Raw genomic sequence first — 20,111 nt, forward strand, 5'->3', positions numbered from 1 at the left:
GCTTACGGCAGGTAAAAGAACAAAAATTACAAGCAGAGAAAGATGAAATAAAGCATCTTTGTATGGCTCTGTCCAGCTTTGTATGTGCGGAGTGACGTTTGAAATGCCCGCGTTTTCTTACAAAGCCTGTCTTAAATGTGAACGTCAAGCAACTTGAAATTAAACTTGAAGATTCACTTTTATGACCTGGCTTTTAGCACGTCAATCCAAATATCTCTCTTTTTCTTCTATTGCTTTTTTGCTGCTTTTTAATATTTGATCCTATGTATTTTATTTTTTCATAGTTGCATATACCTTCTGAAGCACTTTGTGCAGCAGGAGTTATTGGAAATGTGCTACAAATAAAGTTGGCATTGACGTTAAAATCTTTAAATGTACCTCTGCTGAAACTGTTACAATTCTCAGTGAACAAATGTTAAAATTCAAGCATTTTAATGGGGTCCCATGAAGGTCTAGGGCCCCTAAGCAGCAACTTAGCTCGCTTTGCCTTGCCATTATGTTATTGTCAATCACTGACACATCTCCTGGGCCACTTTTTCTCCCTACTGCACTTCTGGTAAAGGTCCAGATCTGCCCACATCCATGGAATTGGTCAAATGGAATGTACTGTAAATCCCTTATAGAGGTTACCAACATATAGTTCATAAATAGACCATATACTATAAAAAGCTGTGTTCCTAGAAGAGATTTTTAATGGAATACCATCAATGAATATGTAAGTGCATCTGACTTTAGACTGAGTGTCTTCTAACTGCACAGATTCGCCATCTTCTGAATGAACACACATTAAAGCTAGCCTGGTTTTCCTGGCATCACTATCAAGCTCTCAGCATGCAGTGGCGCACTTTATTTTTACATTTTCCATTCATTCATGGTTTCGCTACTAGCCTGCATGTTGATGTTCCAGAGAATCTCTGTCTTGTTTTGATGGAAACTATTATGAGTAATTGTGGTAAATGTTAAAATTAACACATATTTTTATTGCAGTAATGCACTCGTATGTTAATGACTAATATTTAAATAAAAAAACATTTCACTTTGAGAACATTTAGCTGAGGAAAGAGGACATGTATGTAAAAGTAATTGTTGCTCACTAAGTTAGGCGTATCTGCAGCCTTTTTTTTGCATCCACATGGATCCAGCATTTTGAGAGACCAGAAACAATCATTTTTTTTTAAATCTCTTCTTGATGAAAATGGAGGCACTGGTTTTGACTGAAAAAATCCCATAAATACACTTAGTATTTTTGATTTCTTATATTTGTTGGACATTATTGTTAAAAAAAAACTGTCCCATTTGCTTCTATTCAGAGATGCAGTAAGTTTGTGACAGTAACCAACTGATTCATCTTAGCCACAGCAGGAAACATGTGAAGCAACTGTTTTTAAAGTAATTTTGTCTTTGTAGTCTTTACCACAGGGATTGACAGCCGAAAAACAAAAGCTGTTCAAAAATGGAGGGGGGAGAATCAATTTAATGATGCAAAAAATGTATAACAAAGACCCAAACACTAATGTAAAATAAATCAAATGATAAACAACGAGGATTTGGGCCCAGCTCGACTGAACAGTAACTGATCTCAAACAAACCAGATAAAGAACAAAGGAGAGGATTTACCAAAACTTACCACAAGGGGGACGTATAACATCAAGAAACAAAAACTACAAACTTAGCAAAAAGAACATATATAAAACAAATCAAGCCAAAATAACTTAAACTTAATACAAAAAATGAAGTCAATATCAAAGCGACCTACAATAAACGGAAAAGGCCAACCTAAACAAATAAAGTTCCCCCACTCAGTTCTTTGTTGTTTGTGACTTGCCACGACTTTGTTTAGTGGATGACAGCCCACCGCTGAGTTCACCAGAACGCAGGGGAGTAAACACTAAGGAGCACACAGGATCACACCTGCAAACACTTTACAGCATCTTACATGACGCAGTTGTCTGGAAGGAAACTGAATCACTGACAGGACACAACTTCAACCACAAAGGAGGGACTTTTTTTCTCACGTTGGTTTGAACAAGAAATGTTTCAACGAGGACGCAGCGTTCAGGTGTTCTGAACATCTGCAACGTAGTTCTCGGAGACTCTCAGAAGAAGCTATAACAGCAAAGTTATCTCACACTCTTGCCTTAACAGCATTCCTTATTGTTGGAATAAAGCCTCACTAATGGAAAGGGCTGCCATAAGCTCTTATTTCCAACAATTCACTCAGAGCATTTGCTTTAGCTCTCACTCGGACACGGATGGAGTTTCTTTGAATGAAAAGCACTCAGTTGCATTTTAAAAATAGCTTTTACCAGTAATGTATTATACATGATATTGGTAACCCACATACTTTGGGATTCTAAATAAATATTGCAGGGATTTGGTTCCAATCTTTGAGTACTCGAGAAAGACACCAGGCCATTTGATATCCATTTCAAGAAAGGATTGCATTCCTCTGCTTTAGTCTTTAAAATCAACTGACTCACTTCCTTTGTGTAATTTGCAGTGAAAAGGCTATTAGGAGGCTCTAACATACTCCCTCTTTCCTAAGAAATGGACGTTTATTTTCATCCTGATGCAGACAACAATCAGATCCACTTTAATCGTCTATTACACTTCAAACAAATGCTCTCCCTCTCCAGATAGATAGATAGATAGATAGATAGATAGATAGATAGATAGATAGATAGATAGATAGATAGATAGATAGATAGATAGATAGATAGATAGATAGATAGATAGATAGATAGATAGATAGATAGATAGATAGATAGATAGATAGATAGATAGATAGATAGATAGATAGATAGATAGATAGATCGATCGATCGATCGATCGATCGATCGATCGATCGATAGATAGATAGATAGATAGATAGATAGATAGATAGATAGATAGATAGATAGATAGATACACACATCAGTGTGTCATTTCTTCCTTTCCCAGTGAACTGCTGACTTGTGGCAGAGGAGGAAACTGGAATTGAAACTTACAACGAAACTGGCAGAATAAATGCTTATTCAACTGATCCAACAATATCTACCTAAATATTTATAAATGCAGACGTGATTTTCTCTGCTTCAGTGGGGATAAAATAGCAAAAATACCACAGAGGATCACAATTATCAATATTCAAAACACACGACTGTATTCAGTAGATTCAAACATGGACTGCAGTGAAAGAGGCAGAGTGAAGTCTGTACTTTGTATCGGCCAGCTCCTTATTTCCTTACTGTGACACACAGAGTGGTCGTAGAATCTCGGTTATGAAGGAAATGACCGTTGCAAGTGAATAAAAAAAAAATCGACTGGATTCATCTTCTGTTCTTTGACGGTAATCACATTTGGAGATTTCCAGTCTTCTACATCATAATTCATACCGATCACATTAGCAAGGATATTGTGGTCACTTGAGTCACTGACTCAGTCATACATGATCTGGTGAGTAAATTGGAAAACGCCTCGTTTGAAATGCCTACCAATGTGGCACGTATGAAGTTTGTGAGTTTCAATGTACGAATGACTGTCCAGTCAAAGTTTCAGTGACTCAGAAAGTTCCTTATACTCTTTGAACATTTTGTCATTTAGAAATTTTACAACTGCAAACATCTGCGTATTTAATTTTATGTCTAGGAACACGGCAGAGTGCAGGCTTGTTAAATTTAAGAAAGAAATATCATGCATAATGATAATGTGATTTATCTGCACATTTTATGTGTTTTGTGAGATGATTAAAAACTCAAGGCCCGGGGGCCAAATCTGGCCCACCGTAGCTTTTTTGTGGCCATCTAGATTCCAAATTACATCAGTAATTTGGAATCCAGTCCAGTTTTTTATAAATTTGCAAAATTGCAAATTTTCTCAGAATTGGTCAAAAACGTTGGGGTTGCAGCCTCAGCCTTACTAGATATCAAGTAATTGATACGGCGAGTAATCAAAAAGTCACATTGAACATCATACATACATTTCTTAAGTGGCACCGCAAAATCTTCAATTTTGACTGCAAAAAACTGTTATTTATTGATATTTTAACAGTTTTATTGGTTTTAACTATACAGGCACAACCACCCCTTTAAGAACATTCAGATTTGTCAAATGGCCCAAAATTAAAATGAGTTTGACGCCCATGATTTATTACTTTGTATTTATTTATTATTGATATTTCCTGTTTTTGTTATACAGCATTAACACAACAGGAAAACTTTAAGCTGAATGAATACTTTTACAAGACAAGGTATCGTCAAAGATTATTGTTTGAATGTCGTTAAATAAGTCAAAAGTTAAATATAAGCCAAAAAATTTACGTTATATTTATTTTTAGTTATCAATAACTGTTTTCTACATATGTTTCCCCCTTCTCAATTACATGTATTTAAAATAAAATATATATTTTTTAAAATTAATACTGTTAGTGGAATGACAATTGGAAGAACTCAATTGTCATTCCAGTTCCAAAAATTGCATGTCCTCAAACTGACAACGATTATCACCCTTTTTATTTTGTACACAAATCAATGTGTCAGTTCTCAACCCAATCAGTACATAGTAAAACTTTCAGATGATACAGTTATTCTGGGTCTCTTATCAGTCATAAAGCTGCTGTAGATAAGTTTGTTTTACTCTCATAAGCTGCAGATAAACACCTCACCAGTCAGTGACCTATAGCCATACATGGCTGCTCCATCAAACAGGTTGGATCTTTTAAATATTTAGGTACGTACATAGATAGCAATCTGAGTTGGCGCACACGTGACAAATGTATGCGCAAAGGTTCAGCAGCATCTCTATTTTCTTAGACGACTTCGATTGTGTGGTGTTTCTAAAATGATAATGTTGATTTTTTTTTTATAGGGCAACCGTTGAGTCTTTTCTTAGATATGGCATCAAGTGGATGGTTTGGAAATGTTATTGTCAAATTAAAAACTCAAATTCAAAGTCTGGTGAAGATGGCAAGTAAGATTGTCAACACTCTGGATCTATGTTCTCCACAACACCTGTTTGAGCAGGCTACCATCAGGCAAGCTCAGAACATCTTGTCTGATGGGTCACATGTGCTCGCATCAGAACACGTTCTTATGAACTCTGGGAGAAGGTTCAGGGTCCCCCTGTGCAAATACAGCCGTCTGAAACATTCATTTGCACCTCTCTCCATTAAGCTGATAAATGGCAGACTAATGGGGCCTGGACAGAGAGAGAAACAGGAGGTCCAGACGATGACCAAGAGTAGCATGTAGAGGATGTTTGTACGTGAATGGACATGGTTATGGGGATGTACAGCCTACTGCTTTTTTTGTTTTGTTTTGTTTTTATGTATTTATTCATGGTTACTGGACTTTTTGATGGGCATTTATTGTGGTATTGCAGTTTTGCCCCTGCTTCCAAGATAAACTTCTCCTATGGGAAACTATTAAAATTATCTTATCTTATCATCAACATGAGATCTATTACTGTAATAAAATATCAACTCATTTTAAGGCTTTTCCATAGCTTTCGCCAAAACAAGACAGTGTTTCTCTGGAATATCAACAGACTAGTGGCAAAACCATGACTGAATTGAAAACATAAAAATAAAATGCACCTCTGCCTCTCAACAGCTTGATGGTGATGCCAGGAACCCTGAGCTTAATGCGTGTCCCATTAATTCCATGGAATTAATAACATTGACTCGTCTATTTTTGACGAGTCTATATTAAAGGAGGGAAAACAAGCCCATTAGGACCATCACTCGGCACTTACAGCGCTCTATAAAAAGAGAGGGGAGCCGTGAGCCAGACCACAGACATGCAAACTGTGAAGAATTTCTTCCACAAGCAGTAGGACCGCATCCAGCGCCGTCTTTGTTTCTTCATCCGGTTCTCCTTAAACTGCCTCGGAGCGGTGACTCGTAAGGGTGAGTGCGCGCTTGGGTAAACCTGTTTCTGGTTATTTTGTTGCTTTTGTTTTGGTTTGTTTTGGTCCTTTTGCGCACGGAGACGGTTGATAAAAAGGTCGGAGTGGTTGCGCTAACAGCAGCCACTCCTCAGAAGTCTCTCAACCTGAGCAGAAGAGGTAAGCAGAAATTTACATTACTTTTTTTTACTGTTTGCTTTTATATATTTTCTTTTTTTAATTTTTTTTTATTTTATTTTTTCAGTTTTATAACTGTGACCGAGCTACAAATAAAACTTTTGCATCATGTTTCTTTAATTCCCACAGAGGTGGCCAGTGCATAGCTACAGCTGAGAGGTGTTTCCCCGAAATGTAAGACATATGTCTTACTTTCGGGGTACGGCTTATATTAGCCGACCCCCCTGAAACTCCCGATACGTCTTACAATCGGGGTGTGAAAACACACAATACTGCCCCTTTAGGATTATTGAAAGATTTTCTTCAATCTTAAATCTACCTTCTTCTTTTCTTTTAACATTTATTCATCCATGGTCAGGTATCTGTTGTACACCCAGAGGCAAATTAAGAAAAATCATATGTATTATCTATGATTATGCTGGAAATATTCCCCAAAGACCTCACTTTGTTTGCAGTTTATTCTTTGCTGTTTTTAATATGAGAAGAACTTTTTGACAAAATACATGTAGGGATCAGCTGTCTATCGATCCGAATTACAGTTGTGTATGTAATTGTGGAGCCTCACACTCAGGATAGTAAGTTAAAATTATAAACTGTGTATTGTAGGCTGATGAATCACTCAACCATTTCAGTCAAGTTTCTGGATTTGAAGAATGGCAACTGAGCAGTTCCTTACCCAATCACAAAGAAAATGAACAATGCCATATGAGTTCATTCAGTGGTCCGAAGTTAAATTACTCACTTTGCCACTTTGCCAAATAGCTGTTTTAAGTTTGAGTCACTGTTGCAGTCAAATCTCCAAGCAAAGCTTAATGTGCAACATGAAAACTGGCTTGCAGTAGCAACACCACAGAGAAAGAACATCAAATATAGTTTTTACTGACAACAGCTTCTGCTTTATTGTATTGACTTCTGCAAAGAAAAGAAAAACAGGACATTGTTTTTGCAGTTTTCTCGTTTGCAAAACATGATTTCTGATAACGTTCTTCAGAAAATGATTTTGTAACTGCACAGATCGTAATCATCTGCTGAGAAAGCTTACTGATGAACTTTCTAGAGCCCCTGTTGTCAAAGAAAATCTACCTAAGAGACGGAGGAAAAATAAGGTTATCTACATGTGTGAGAAGCAGACAGGAATTTGAAGATCTGAAGAGTTTGAGAATGAACTTTGTCTCTTTCAGCTAATGGACGTCTCGAGGCTTCTCCTGTCCGTCGTCATGGTGATGTCCACATCTGATGGGATATCAGGTAGTGTGTGCACAAAGAACATAGACAAAAAAAATATATTACTCTTCATCATTTAGAGGAATGAGACGCAAGATGTAAGAAAAATCATCAACTTTGTGATGTGACTGCAGAGTTTATGGCTTATGATGAGAGATGCAGTTCATAATGTGAACATGCACACCAGAGGGCAAATATAAAGGAAACAAAGCAAAGTTTGTTTTTACTGACTTGCATGACAAATGACAGAGAAAAACAAATATTCTAGGAATCCTGGTTACTCCCCTAAGTCCTCAATTAAAAAAAAATATATTTTTATTTTTAAAAGGTAAAAACCACAAAGAGCTTTGCAAAAAGGTAGTCAAAGGAAGGCAAAATGAAATGTTGTAATGCTTTTCTATGCTGAACATTCTTGTTTGTAAGTGTCTTCTTTCTCCTCACTTTCAGGAACATCAGATTCTTCCTGCTTTCACCTGGACCAGGATAGATATAAAGTTATTGAAGGCGAAGCATTTTATTATGTGCCCTTCGATATGGATGACCCCAACCTGCCTGATGAAAACATTACGTGGTTCAAAAACGGCTCAGAGGTCATGAATATCACCACAGACGAGACACACAGGATACATTACCATGGAGGAGCGCTGCTTTTCTTAAACATCAGCACTGATGATGCTGGCTACTATTCTGCCAGGTAAGTTCACTTAGTTTTGTTACTTTGCCATACACGTTGGGATATTGAAAAAATTATCTTATGTGGATCTTAACATGCGGAAATGAAGAGAACCTCAAGCCTCGTCATGTATTTGAAGTATTATCTAGTTTACCTTTAAGATCTAGAAAACACAATCCAAGTAAACGCTATGAACATCAAAACTAAAGAACAAACTGAATAACTGTGGCAAACAAAGCTAAAGTCCCACAAGTCTTAACCATAAAGTTTACTGCACAATTGTGAGATTCAATTAAAAAAAAACAACTTCAGATGACAGATTATATCACAATGACTTACAAAAAAACTGAACTGGTTCTGGATTCAATGTGAATCCAGAACCAGTTTTTGTTTTAGTTTAGTGTTTTTCTAACTGTAAATGTAGCAGGTAGTGTGAAGCACTTTGAACTGCCTTGTTGCTCAAAATGAGCTATATAAATAAAATTACCTTAGCTTAAGTGTGAGATCTGTCTCAACAAGATAATTAGTAATTACTAACTTATTTTTGGAAAACTATAATTGTTCAGTTTATTACACACACACACACACACACACACACGCACACACACACACACACACACACACACATATATATATATATATATATATATATATATATATTAGAGGTGTGCCGATCGATCGGTCACCGATCATAATCGGGCCGATTTTCGTGAAAAAGAGCATGATCGGTGATCGGCGATCATTGTCTCTTTTACCGATACCGATCATCTGCTTCTCATTTCCCAGCCTGCCTGTGCAGCTGGTCTCCTCTTTCCTTCACTCTGTGCAAACGCGCAACAACAAATCCTAAGCGATGTGCAACTATAACGCACTGAGTGAATGGGGAAGTTTGCGTGTTGCGGCGGAAAATTGAAGCAGGTCAAAATGCATCAACACAGCGAAGCTAATACGACATAAAAACAATGCCATACTTGACGGAATTTGGCTACATCGAGGCTCACTGCAGTAAAAAAGACATACGGAGGATCAGATAGCAGGTAAAGCAGCGCACAGCTACAAACACTCACCAGGATTAGCATGACGGTCAGAAAGCTAAACAAATAACCCGCAAAATGATTTAAGTCTTCGAGCTGCGATGTAAAACGCTGGTTCTGCTCTCGCTGTTGAACCGCTGCTACGCTACAGGTAGTAATATTTGACAGACAGAGCTTCGCTTCTGCTCCACCTGGTAGTGACTCTCACACCGAACCTCCGCTTAAAGCTGCAGTATCTAACCTAAAAAAATACATTTTACCTACGTATTAAAACTTCCGCTGTCCTAACATGAGACAAATAATCTCTGAAAAAATAATCGATCTCCTCCCTGATCTGCATAATTACTCCGCTCAGTCAGAAACAGCCACTCAGAGCTAGCAGTAATCAGCTAGCCGCCATGCTAACAGGAAGTTTTCATTCAGTAACTCTGGATTGTTTATTGTAATGGAACCTGTTTTTGCCTTTGAATGTTAAGTTTTATACTTGAACTTTTTGGCAATGTTGAGAGGTTTTATTTTGACTCTTTGCATTATTTAGCCTCTTCAGAGCCTTCATATGTTTTCAGTCTGTTAAAGATAGTATTATCAATAGCAGTACAATTTGCACAATGCCTGTTTTGTTTAGTTTTCTTCTTGGAAAAAGTTATTAAAAACAAGTTTTTGTCTAAATTAAGGTGAATTCATGGTTCCTTTTTCCACATAATGTAACCGGTAGTGTTTATGATAAAAAATAAATAAATAAATAATAATTATGTGATCGGTATCGGTGATCTGTATCGGTGTATCGGCGATCATGGGTGATCGGTATCGGTATCGGGAGGAAAAAACCTGATCGGCACATCCCTAATATATATATATATATATAAAATTCCCTTCTCACCCACTGCTGGTGGTCTCTCTCTTTCATCCTCTGAGCTCGGGTCCTCTACAGAGGCCTGGGAGCTTGAGGGTTCTCCTCCAGTATCTTGGCTGTGCCTAGAACTGCACATTTCTAGACTGAGATGTCTGATGTTGTTCCTGGGATCTGTTTGAGCCACTGCTCCAGTTTGGATCTTGTTCTTGCCATTGAGCTGGCTTCTCAGGACTATATATATATATATATATATATATATATATATATATATATATATATATATATATATATATATATATATATATATATCTGGGTTCGATTCCCGGCCACGGTCTTTCTGCATGGAGTTTGCATGTTCTCCCTGCGCATGCGTGGGTTTCTCCGGGTACTCCACACACAGTCCAAAAACATGTCAGGTTAATTGGCCTTTCCAAATTGCCCCTAGGTGTGAGTGTGTGTATGCATAGATGGTTGTTTGTCTGTGTTGCCCTGCGACAGACTGGCAACCTGTCCAGGGTGTACCCCGCCTCTTGCCCGGAACGTATATATATGTGGCATTGAGCCTATGACTCAATACACTTGGACACACTTGGATCATTGAATGCTTAGAGATGTACAACATCAATAGAACTCTAAAAGCCTTCATTGCAAACTCGATGGGGCTGTGGAAAACCACCCTTGAAGCCATCCCAATGTCATTCGGACTAGAGAAGTGTGGTCGGATGGTTACAAAGAGAGGGAAGGTCGTCCGCACAGAAGGGGTCTCACTCCCAGAGGGAACAATAGCAGACATAGAGACAGACAAGTACCTGGGAATGCCACAAGCAAATGGCAACCTCGATGAGGTCACAAGGAAAGGAGCCACAGCCAAATACCTCCAACGAATAAGGCAAGTCCTGAGAAGCCAGCTCAATGGCAAGAACAAGATCCGTGCAATAAAAAGCTATGCCTTACCAGTAATCAGATACCCTGCCGGAATAATTAGCTGGCCAATGGAAGAGATAAAGGCCACGGACGTTAAGACTCGGAAGCTACTAACCATGCATGGAGGGTTCCACCCCAAATCCAGCACCCTGAGACTGTACACAAGCCGTAAGGAAGGAGGCAGAGGACTAGTGAGTGTTAGAGCCACTGTCCAGGATAAATACATCAAGGACAAAGCCTCAACGGACGATGTGCTCAGCGAATGTCTCAGGCAATGGGGAACAGAGGACGAGGTGCTGGAGGAACCATCATGGGAAGACAAGCCCCTACATGGGATGTACCACCGACAAATAACTGAAGTGGCTGATATCAGGAAATCCTACCAATGGCTGGAGAAAGCTGGACTCAAGGACAGCACGGAGGCCCTCATCCTGGCCGCCCAGGAACAGGCCCTAAACACCAGAGCATAGAAGCTCAGATCTACCACACCAGACAAGACCCAAGGTGTAGGTTGTGCAAGGAGGCCTCTGAGACAGTCCAGCACATAACAGCAGGGGCAAGATGCTGGCAGGGAAAGCGTACATGGAACGACATAACCAAGTGGCGGGCATAGTGTACAGGAACATCTGTGCAGAATATGGACTGGAAGCCCCGAGGTCAAAGTGGGGGACACCCCCAAAGGTGGTGGAGAATGACCGAGCTAAGATCTTGTGGGACTTCCAGATCCAAACAGACAAGATGGTAATGGCGAACCAACCGGACATTGTGGTGGTGGATAAAGAACAGAGGAAAGCCGTTGTGGTGGATGTAGCAATACCAAGTGACCACAACATCAGAAAAAAGGAGCACGAGAAACTGGAGAAATACCAGGGCCTCAGAGAGGAACTGGAGAAGGCCTGGAAGCCTCAAGCTCCCAGGCCTCTGGTAGAGGACAAGAGAGAGACCACCCGCAGAGGGTGAGAAGGGGATTTTTTAAAAAACGTTATATTAGTCGACCGCAAAGTGAAATATTTATATACAATAATATATAGTGAAATATATAATGATTTTATGGTCTAATGCTGTTAGTCCACAAGGTGATCATGGCTGACAAATTAGCGAGGTTGTGTTAAGCAACCAGATAATCTGGTGTTCTTGTGAGTGAGGGGACGGTGCACCAGCCAGCCGACTGGGAGTCAGCAAACAACCACAAAAATATCTGGTTGCTACGGGATACTCTCTGGGTTTTCATCTTATGCAAAGAAAAATGTTATTAGTTTGAAACCAAAGCTTTTAGTTAATATACCTTGATACTGACTATTGGCCCGTGGATAGGTAGTGTGTTGTAGTGTATTCTGCACTTTTACTCTTAAATTATCAGTTTTTAGTCACAGCAACAGATCTGAGGACATTCATGACCTTTAGAAGATTTATTAATGTAGCTTTGTATTTTAACTCTGTTGTATTTCTAGGCTACAAGATCCTTTTTCGTCTTTGATGTTTGAGATCAGCTAATCTGTGAATGTTTCTTTCTCCACAGGCACATTGAGCCATCAGATAAATGTTTCTACTATCATCTGAAGATCGAGGTCTTCAGTGAAACAAGCCGAGAGAATCTGACCTATGGAGCTATCCGAAACTCTGCCCAGAACATAAACATTCCTTGTCCACAGCCTGTTAAAGACACATGCAAAACATTCAATGGGAACTTCACATGGTTCAAGGTAAGGGAATCTCTGATTACTTTATTTTGTGAAAACACATCGCATAAAGTGGTCGGTTTCTAAGACATTAAAAGATTTAATTCTGTTCCATCATTTCTAACGTCTGTCTTGTTTTTATTGCAGGGAAAGAATCTGATTCCTGGTCAACACAGAGAAAGCCTGTGGGTAATTAATGCAACAAAAGTCGATGAGGACATCTACACCTGCATATGTACCTGGACTCACAACCACAAGCTGTACAACTCTTCTGGATCCAGGAGACTTTTTGTTTTAAGTGAGTCTTTTTAGACTGTTGGCTGTTCAGATGCAGACAGGCATGTGCTTTGCCCTAATAATTATAAATTGAAGAGAAAAAGTATTTGCTCCCTCCACTCTGTTTTTGCTTCTTTGTCACATTTGTTTCATCAAACTGATATCAAAGATAACTTGAGTGCACACTAAAAGCAGTTATCTAATGCTGATTCCATAAACTAAGGGAAAAGTTAACCAACCCGACCTTCGTATAAAAGTAATTTACCTCTAAACCTAATTGTATGTTGCGTCTTTCTTGGTGGTAAAAGGTCATTATGAGCTCAGCTGATCAATTCTGTTCCTGTCGATCCTCATTTTGTTTTTCTATTGTGTGTTTGCTGCCATCCTCTTACTAGCTGGGTGTTGGCAAGTTTTGCCAAGTCTTTTTCTTGTTGTTGAATCATAAACACTAACCTTAACCGAGACCCTGCAGATCTTTAGATGCTGTTCTGGATTCTTTTGCAATTAATGATCTTCTGGTGTAATTTGGTCAGACTGACGAAGACTCTCCACTGTTCCCTGTTTTATCCGTTTGTTAGTAATGGCTCTACTGTGGCTCACTTTAGTCTTTATAACCATCTCCAGACTGATAGACGTTAATAAACTTGTTTTTGATCTGTTCTTGGGTTTATTTATTCTTGAGACGTTTTAGCCTTCTGCTTAAGTGATTTATCGATTTTTGCAGATCTGGGAGTATTTAAGTCTGTGGCTCGTGAAAGTGCACTCCGCTTTCTAAAACGTGGATAATCAGAGATAGTTTATGGTTTAACAAAAGGGAATTGTACCTTTACTTTATCAAACTTTGCTCCCTTACAGAGAAAGCTGTTTATGAAGACGTAAAAATCATCTCTCCGAATACAAAAGAGCAGCTGGTTAAGAAAGGTAAGAAAACTTCCTAAAACATTAACATCACAACTCCTCAGTCTCAGTTTCTGAGCTTTATCACAGAAAAGCTGTTGTCAGAGAAAATTCACTGCTTAAAAATAATACTTTTTCTCATTATATTTATGATAAGGTAATTTTACTTATATAGCACATTTTCAGCAACAAGACAATTCAAAGTGCTGTACATGAATTGGAAGGAAATACAAACAAAACAAAACAAAAGCAAGTGAAAATAAAAGTATAGAAGTTCATATTGGTTCCCCATGTTTAATAAAAATAAGATTTTATAACCTAGTAGGGGTTCCTCTGGATTCATGATCTGATAAAACGAGATGTTGATGAAGGTATAAAGTGGTCCTATATGTAATTAGTAGTAGTAGTGGTATTTGTTGCATTGTTAACTTTGTTTTTATTTTGGACTGCCATGTTCAAACAGGCGTTATCTGTCTGGCATAGATTTGCAATACACTGACACACTGACACTTCACTGACTCCATAAAACTAAAAAGAAAAAAAAAAGACAATTTTCTAGACACTGTTTATGAGCAACATTTAATCACTTCTCATATTGTTTATTCCACACAACTTTATTTTGGTAAAGCTTCTTGATTCAGCTGAATATTTACTTCAAGTAAATAGTATGAATTTCTGTACAATTATAAATATAAAAATTATTAATGTTTTTGGTGTGAAATCGATTCTGATTTAGAGATTGGTTGCAGATGAATGCAAATAACCCTTCAGTACAAATAAAACATACACACACACCGTGAATGGAAACTATATGTTAACGTAACAAACCATCATGTGTTCAACAGGCTCCAGCATGAAGCTGAACTGCACCGTTTACTGTGGGATTAATGCAGAACGGGACTGTGAGGCCACATGGTGGATTAATGGAAACCCAGTGAAGCAGATGAAAGGATACACCGAGACCAGCACATTGTAAGTCTGAACATTATGTTAACTATGCTGTGGTTAATTTAGATTATTATTATGAATTTATACTTTTTCCACCTACGGATATCCATTATGGTAACAAAACATTTCGTAATAATCTATTTAACAAGTTGAATAAAGTTATTTAAATGTCCATTCAGAAAACTGACATTTAAATTGATGTCGTAACAATTTTGTGTCATAGCGATTTATTCATCATGTATTATGTTGAAGTAAGCACTTGACAGGTAATTGTTTTTCACTTCATGTTCCAATGTTTTAATGAAGTAAATTTTATTTTATTTCTTAGAGACATCAAGGTTCCTTCAAAGGAAACCTTCTCCACAGCAATCCTGACCATCGCAGAGGTTTCAGCTGAAGATTTCGAGAAGAAGTTTCAGTGCAAAGGCTCAGGCTTCTATACAGTAAACTCTGCAACTTTATCTCTGAAGAAAGATGGTTAGTGTCAGGATGCATTCCTAAACTTTTCAACTTCTGCCTATGATAAGCGATTGTTTATGTCGCTGGTGATAATGTGCTGACCCAAATTAACAATCAGCATGCTGGTTGTTAATTTGGGTTGGTTTTTGTGTATGTTTGATTATTTACCTTGTGTTATTTGTATTCATTTTTTCTTGGTAAATTCTGTTGATTTTTCTGTTGTTTCTAAAGCTTTGCCGTATAAGGTAATTCCTCTGTTTGTTTGTTTTTGCTTTGTTCTGTTTCCTGTAATGGAGTATCTTCACATGTCTGCCTTAAAATTCAACCAAACAGCTTTTTAGTTCTCATTAAAAACTAGAAAGATGAAGCCCAACTCTAAATTTCCTACCCTGGCTCCCTGAAGTGAAGACAGTAGATTCTAAAGTGCTTTTGTTAGTTTGTAAATCACTTAATGGCCAAGTCCAAGATGCGTTGTCGGTTTAAGCACAAAAACACATTAAGCGACCTGCTGTCGCCATATCAATGCTCCAGAACATTCAGGTCTTTGCATCTCCAGACTCAGAACCAAACATGGAGTAGCAGCATTCAGTTTTTATTCTCCACTAATCCAGAATGCACTTAGAAAAAAAATAGCAAAAATGCTGAAACACTGAGTTCCTTTAAATTAAGGATGAAATTTTATTTTATTTCTTTTTTTAGATTTATCTTTAATAACAACTGGGACATCATAAAGTGTTGTCTGATTTTGTCCCTTACTTTGCCTCGACAATGTAATGTTTTATGCCTGTTTGTTCTTTTATTTTCTTTCTAGTCATGTAAAACGCGTTGAATTATTTTGTTGCTGAAAATTTACCATTCAAATAAAATTGCCTTCCCTTGCCTTGCATGAATATTATCTCATTTAAACTTTTGCCAGGTTTTGTACTTTGTTTCAGATCTTTATAGTTCAGTTAGTCTCATCATCAGTTTCCCTTGTTCAACATTTCTGCTCCTTTTGAGCCATTTTACTACCTTGCTGCAGTGGCCCAGGAGGGTCAGAAAATGCAAAAACCACAACAGTAAAAACAACAGAAGTTATGCTAAAACTATTAAGTTCCATATTATTTTTTTGTCCATATGGCTCCACATTTTGCTGTAAGACCTATATGGTTTTTTGTTTTTCCTTCACTAAATCTTATTCTCTCACCTGTCTGTGCTTTGGCTCAGCCACACCAACTATGATACAGGATCATTTTATAATATTGTGCAAATTAACTGGACACAATTTGAATTTGTTAGAAAAGCACAAAGATAAACCAACAACTTTTTTTCTGATTTGTAAATCCCCAGTGGGTGGCCTAGACATGCTGACCCAATGGAGGTATTCTGATGTCTCTGCTTTGGGAACCAATGGCTGAAACTGAACAATAAATTGCTGTTCTTAGATGAATTTTGCTGGATTTGCTATGAATCTTACTGAAAGCATATTTGCATTTGTCTTGCAGAGTCCTTCACTTTCATCATTGTTTTTCTTGTTTTGGGCGTGTGTCTGATCTTGTTCGCCGCTGTGGTGGTGAAACATTTTCTGTCAGTGAGGCCCTACTGCCCTCCAAGAAGATGCAATAAAGGTACAAGATGCTGAAGGTTTCGCTTCCTCAGATGAAATCTGTGGGTTATTATCAATTTAAGAAGAAGACTAAATAAATTAGCTGAATTTAAGTGTCCCAGCAATCATTTAACAATTCAGAGACATGAACCATGCTAAATGGGTTTTTTATGAGAAAACTGGCATTATGATACAGGGGAGCAAAGGAAAGAGGAGGGGGATTTAACTTAAGGGGTTACTCAAACTTAAGGATTTGTAGTTTACAAACGAAATTATGGAATAAGTTAAATGAGGAGGTAAAACAAAGTCAAAATTTAATACAATTTAAAAGGAAATATAAGGAGGTCATTTTCACAAGATATAGAAATATGGGTGAGAGATAGCACTAATGTGTGTAAATTGAGTGTGTGTGTGTATATGAATGTATAGATGTTTTTATCTAGACATACGTAAACCCAGATAAAATGGAAAATTAATTAACCTGTTTGTTATTTTTTTATTTAATAATGAGGGTCCATCTGAAAATATTGTATGAGTTTATGGAGTCGCAGTTCATAAGTTTCTTACTTCTTCCTACTCCTTTTTGAACATGTTAAGATTATTGTGGTACAAAAATATGTGTCTTTGCATTCCTTGTTCATGTGTCTGATTTTATACTTCTATCATGTTCAAAATAAATAAACTCAAAATTGTGACAATACTGTCTGGTCTGTCTGCTCAACTATTTTTGAAACTGATCCATTGACGGCGCAAATCATTATTACTTCTTTAAGCTGTGCGCTGCTGTGTGACATCTGTGTTGTTATTCTGTACATGTGGATCTCTTTGGGATGGTACACCGCTCTGGCAGAGGTGTGGTTGTTGTACTTAATTAGAATAGAATAGAATAGAATAGAATAGAATAGAATAGAATAGAATAGAATAGAATAGAATAGAATAGAATAGAATTTATTGATCCCCAGGGGGATTTGCTACTCCATCTGAGATACTAAATATCAATAATGCAAATATAACCATATACCTAAGAATGATGAGATATGTCTAAATTTAAATTAATAAATAAGCACACACATGCAAATATATTAATCAATAGATAATCTATAAATGAGTGCAGAGAAAAATTGAATTAATTAGCTCAGACTTGGGCATTGTAAAGTCTAGTGGCTACAGGCAGAAATGACTTTCTGTGTTGCTCTGTGGTTCACTTTGGTAAAATGAGTCTCTGGCTGAAGCAGCTCCTGTGTCCGGCCAGCACGTCATGGAGTGGATGAGACTCGTTGTCCAAGATGGCCCCCATCTTGGACAGCATCCTTCTTTCTGACTCCACTGTCAGAGAGTCCAGCTCCACTCCAACGACGCCGCTGGCCGTCCGGATCAGTTTGTTCAGACTATTGGTGTCCTCCACCGTCAGCCTGCTGCCCAAGCACACCACAGCATGCAGGATGGCACTGGCAACCACAGAGTCATAAAACATCCTGAGCAAAGTCCGGGAGATGTTGAAGGACCTCAGCCGTCTCAGGGAGTAGAGGCGACTTTGGCCCTTCCTGTACACAGCATCAGTGTTCTTGACCCAGTCCAGTTTTTTGTCAGTGTGGACTCCCAGAAAGTTCTCCACAATGTCCACACTGACCCCCTGGATCATAACAGGGGTCACTGGTGTCCTGGTCCTCCTCCTCAGATCCACCACCAGTTCCTTGGTCTTTGTCACATTGAGCTGCAGGTGGTTCAGCCCACACCATGACAGAGTTGTCTACAGCAGCCCTGTACTCAAACTCATCACCCTCACTGATACAACCAACCACAGCTGAGTTATCTGAGAACCTCTGGAGATGACAGGTCTCAGTGCAATAGCTGAAGTTGGAGAGGGTGAAGAGGAAGGGAGAGAGGACAGACCCTTGTGGAGCTCCTGTGTTGCTGACAACACTGTCTGACACTAGTAGACCACACGAACTGTGGTCTACTAGTTAGACAGTCCATACTCCAGGACACCAGGGGGTAGTATGAACGACCACGCACACAAAGTCAGAAGTGAGCATCAAGATCTACTGTGTGAACACAGTGACAACCAATCAGACTGGAGGTTTTCCTCAGAACTGTTTTCACAGCTCCACAACAGAAGTCTGAAAGGAAAAATCTGGTAGTGAGAACTTTTAAAAACAGCAAGGAGACGTTTGATGGAACCAACTCGAAATCATGATCCGTTATTCATCAGGCATGACAGTTGAGGGCTAAAATCCATCATGAGTGAAAAGGAGCAACACTTTTTTGAGGTTAGAGTGTAAGAGGCTAAGGAGCTGGGTTTACTGGGTGCTGTGTTAAGTGTCAGAACAGAGAGATGAATAGTTCAGGAAGAATTGTAAGTCACTGCCTGGTGAGTGGGATTACTCACACCTTCCTCCAGGCCTGCAGCGCCTGACCCGTCAGAGCGCCCCCATCAGGTGACCCCAGTGCTCACCGATGGCCTCCAAATATAAGTCGCCCTTCTGGAAGAGAGTGCCATACCTGATGCCAGCCAGACCCGCCAGAAAACGAGATTCATCTGCCATCATCTAAAACCGCTGAGCTTTGAAATGTGAACATGGAAAATTAAACTGAAATGACGGACGGATTCTCTACAATGAATAAAGATGAATGACTTTTGTTTATTATTTTTAAGAATATAGAATGCATATTTGAAAAAGATTAAACAATAATAGCAAAGTAAATTTAAATTTCTGAAAACACTAACAAATGAGAATCACTTCACTGACTCACAGCTGTGTGTGCAGACAGACACACACCTACGTTACAGTGAGACTTGTGCCATTTGGAGGTCAAGGAAAGGTACAGTAAACGGTTTTTTCAAGCACCTGTAATATAATGCATACTGTAAATATCAGCTTCATAATATTTACACTGAACACATTTTGAAAGCATATATCTTCTGCCTGGATTTGTTATTTTGTTATTATAGTATTTATTAGTATTACTGTTATTTGGGAGGGACTGGTGGTCATTTTTTCCCCATTTTATCCCTAAAATACTTGAATTTGTGCAGAACTTTTTATTTTGCTTGTCTGTTGGCATCCTTTTAAATTATTTAATCCAAAGTTTCTCTGTAGTTGAGTAACCTTTTTATAAAATACTTCTGGGAAGTAGTTCTACTCTTACTTGCGTACATTTTTTAAGGTATTATCCGCCAGTGGTCACTTGGGATATCTATGCTGTGGAATATACTTCATTTACATCACATAGAAACAGATATGTAGAAAGGTCTGAAGGAATGCAAAAACTCCAGCTGTAAATTTTTTACACAACAAATTTTGTCGTATGGGGTGTAATTATTTATTTTTCTTTTTTTAAATAGTTGACTGTGTATTTTTCTTATTTACATAAAAAATATATTTTAAACATGTTTTATAGTATGAATAAAAAGCTGCCAGAATCTGAGAGTGGTATCTTTTTCTAAAATACTGTACATACGCAGCGTATTGAGTGTTATACACCTTCGTGTCCAGCA

General features: G+C 38.2%; 1 protein-coding gene across 3 annotated transcripts; it reads left to right on the top strand.

Moving 5' to 3' along the window:
* Positions 1–4,888: 4,888 nt before the first annotated feature.
* LOC106910984 (interleukin-1 receptor type 1-like) lies at positions 4,889–17,312 on the top strand. 3 transcript variants are annotated; one of them, XM_088011105.1, is made up of 9 exons: positions 4,889–6,042; positions 7,242–7,308; positions 7,732–7,978; positions 12,288–12,471; positions 12,595–12,745; positions 13,579–13,644; positions 14,466–14,592; positions 14,897–15,045; positions 16,512–17,312. In XM_088011105.1, exons 2-9 carry the CDS (start codon positions 7,245–7,247, stop codon positions 16,646–16,648), a joined length of 1,125 nt encoding a protein of 374 aa, XP_087867231.1. In that variant the 5' UTR covers positions 4,889–6,042; positions 7,242–7,244; the 3' UTR covers positions 16,649–17,312. The 3 variants fall into 3 exon arrangements, with proteins under 3 accessions (XP_087867231.1, XP_087867236.1, XP_087867240.1); XM_088011110.1 differs by having other exon boundaries at positions 4,889–5,884; XM_088011114.1 differs by lacking the exon at positions 16,512–17,312 and having other exon boundaries at positions 14,897–16,456.
* Positions 17,313–20,111: the final 2,799 nt, after the last annotated feature.

The sequence above is a fragment of the Poecilia mexicana genome, unplaced genomic scaffold, assembly GCF_051168715.1.
Source record: "Poecilia mexicana isolate PSO_F unplaced genomic scaffold, ASM5116871v1 scaffold_2, whole genome shotgun sequence".
NCBI classification, from domain to species: Eukaryota; Metazoa; Chordata; class Actinopteri; order Cyprinodontiformes; family Poeciliidae; genus Poecilia; species Poecilia mexicana.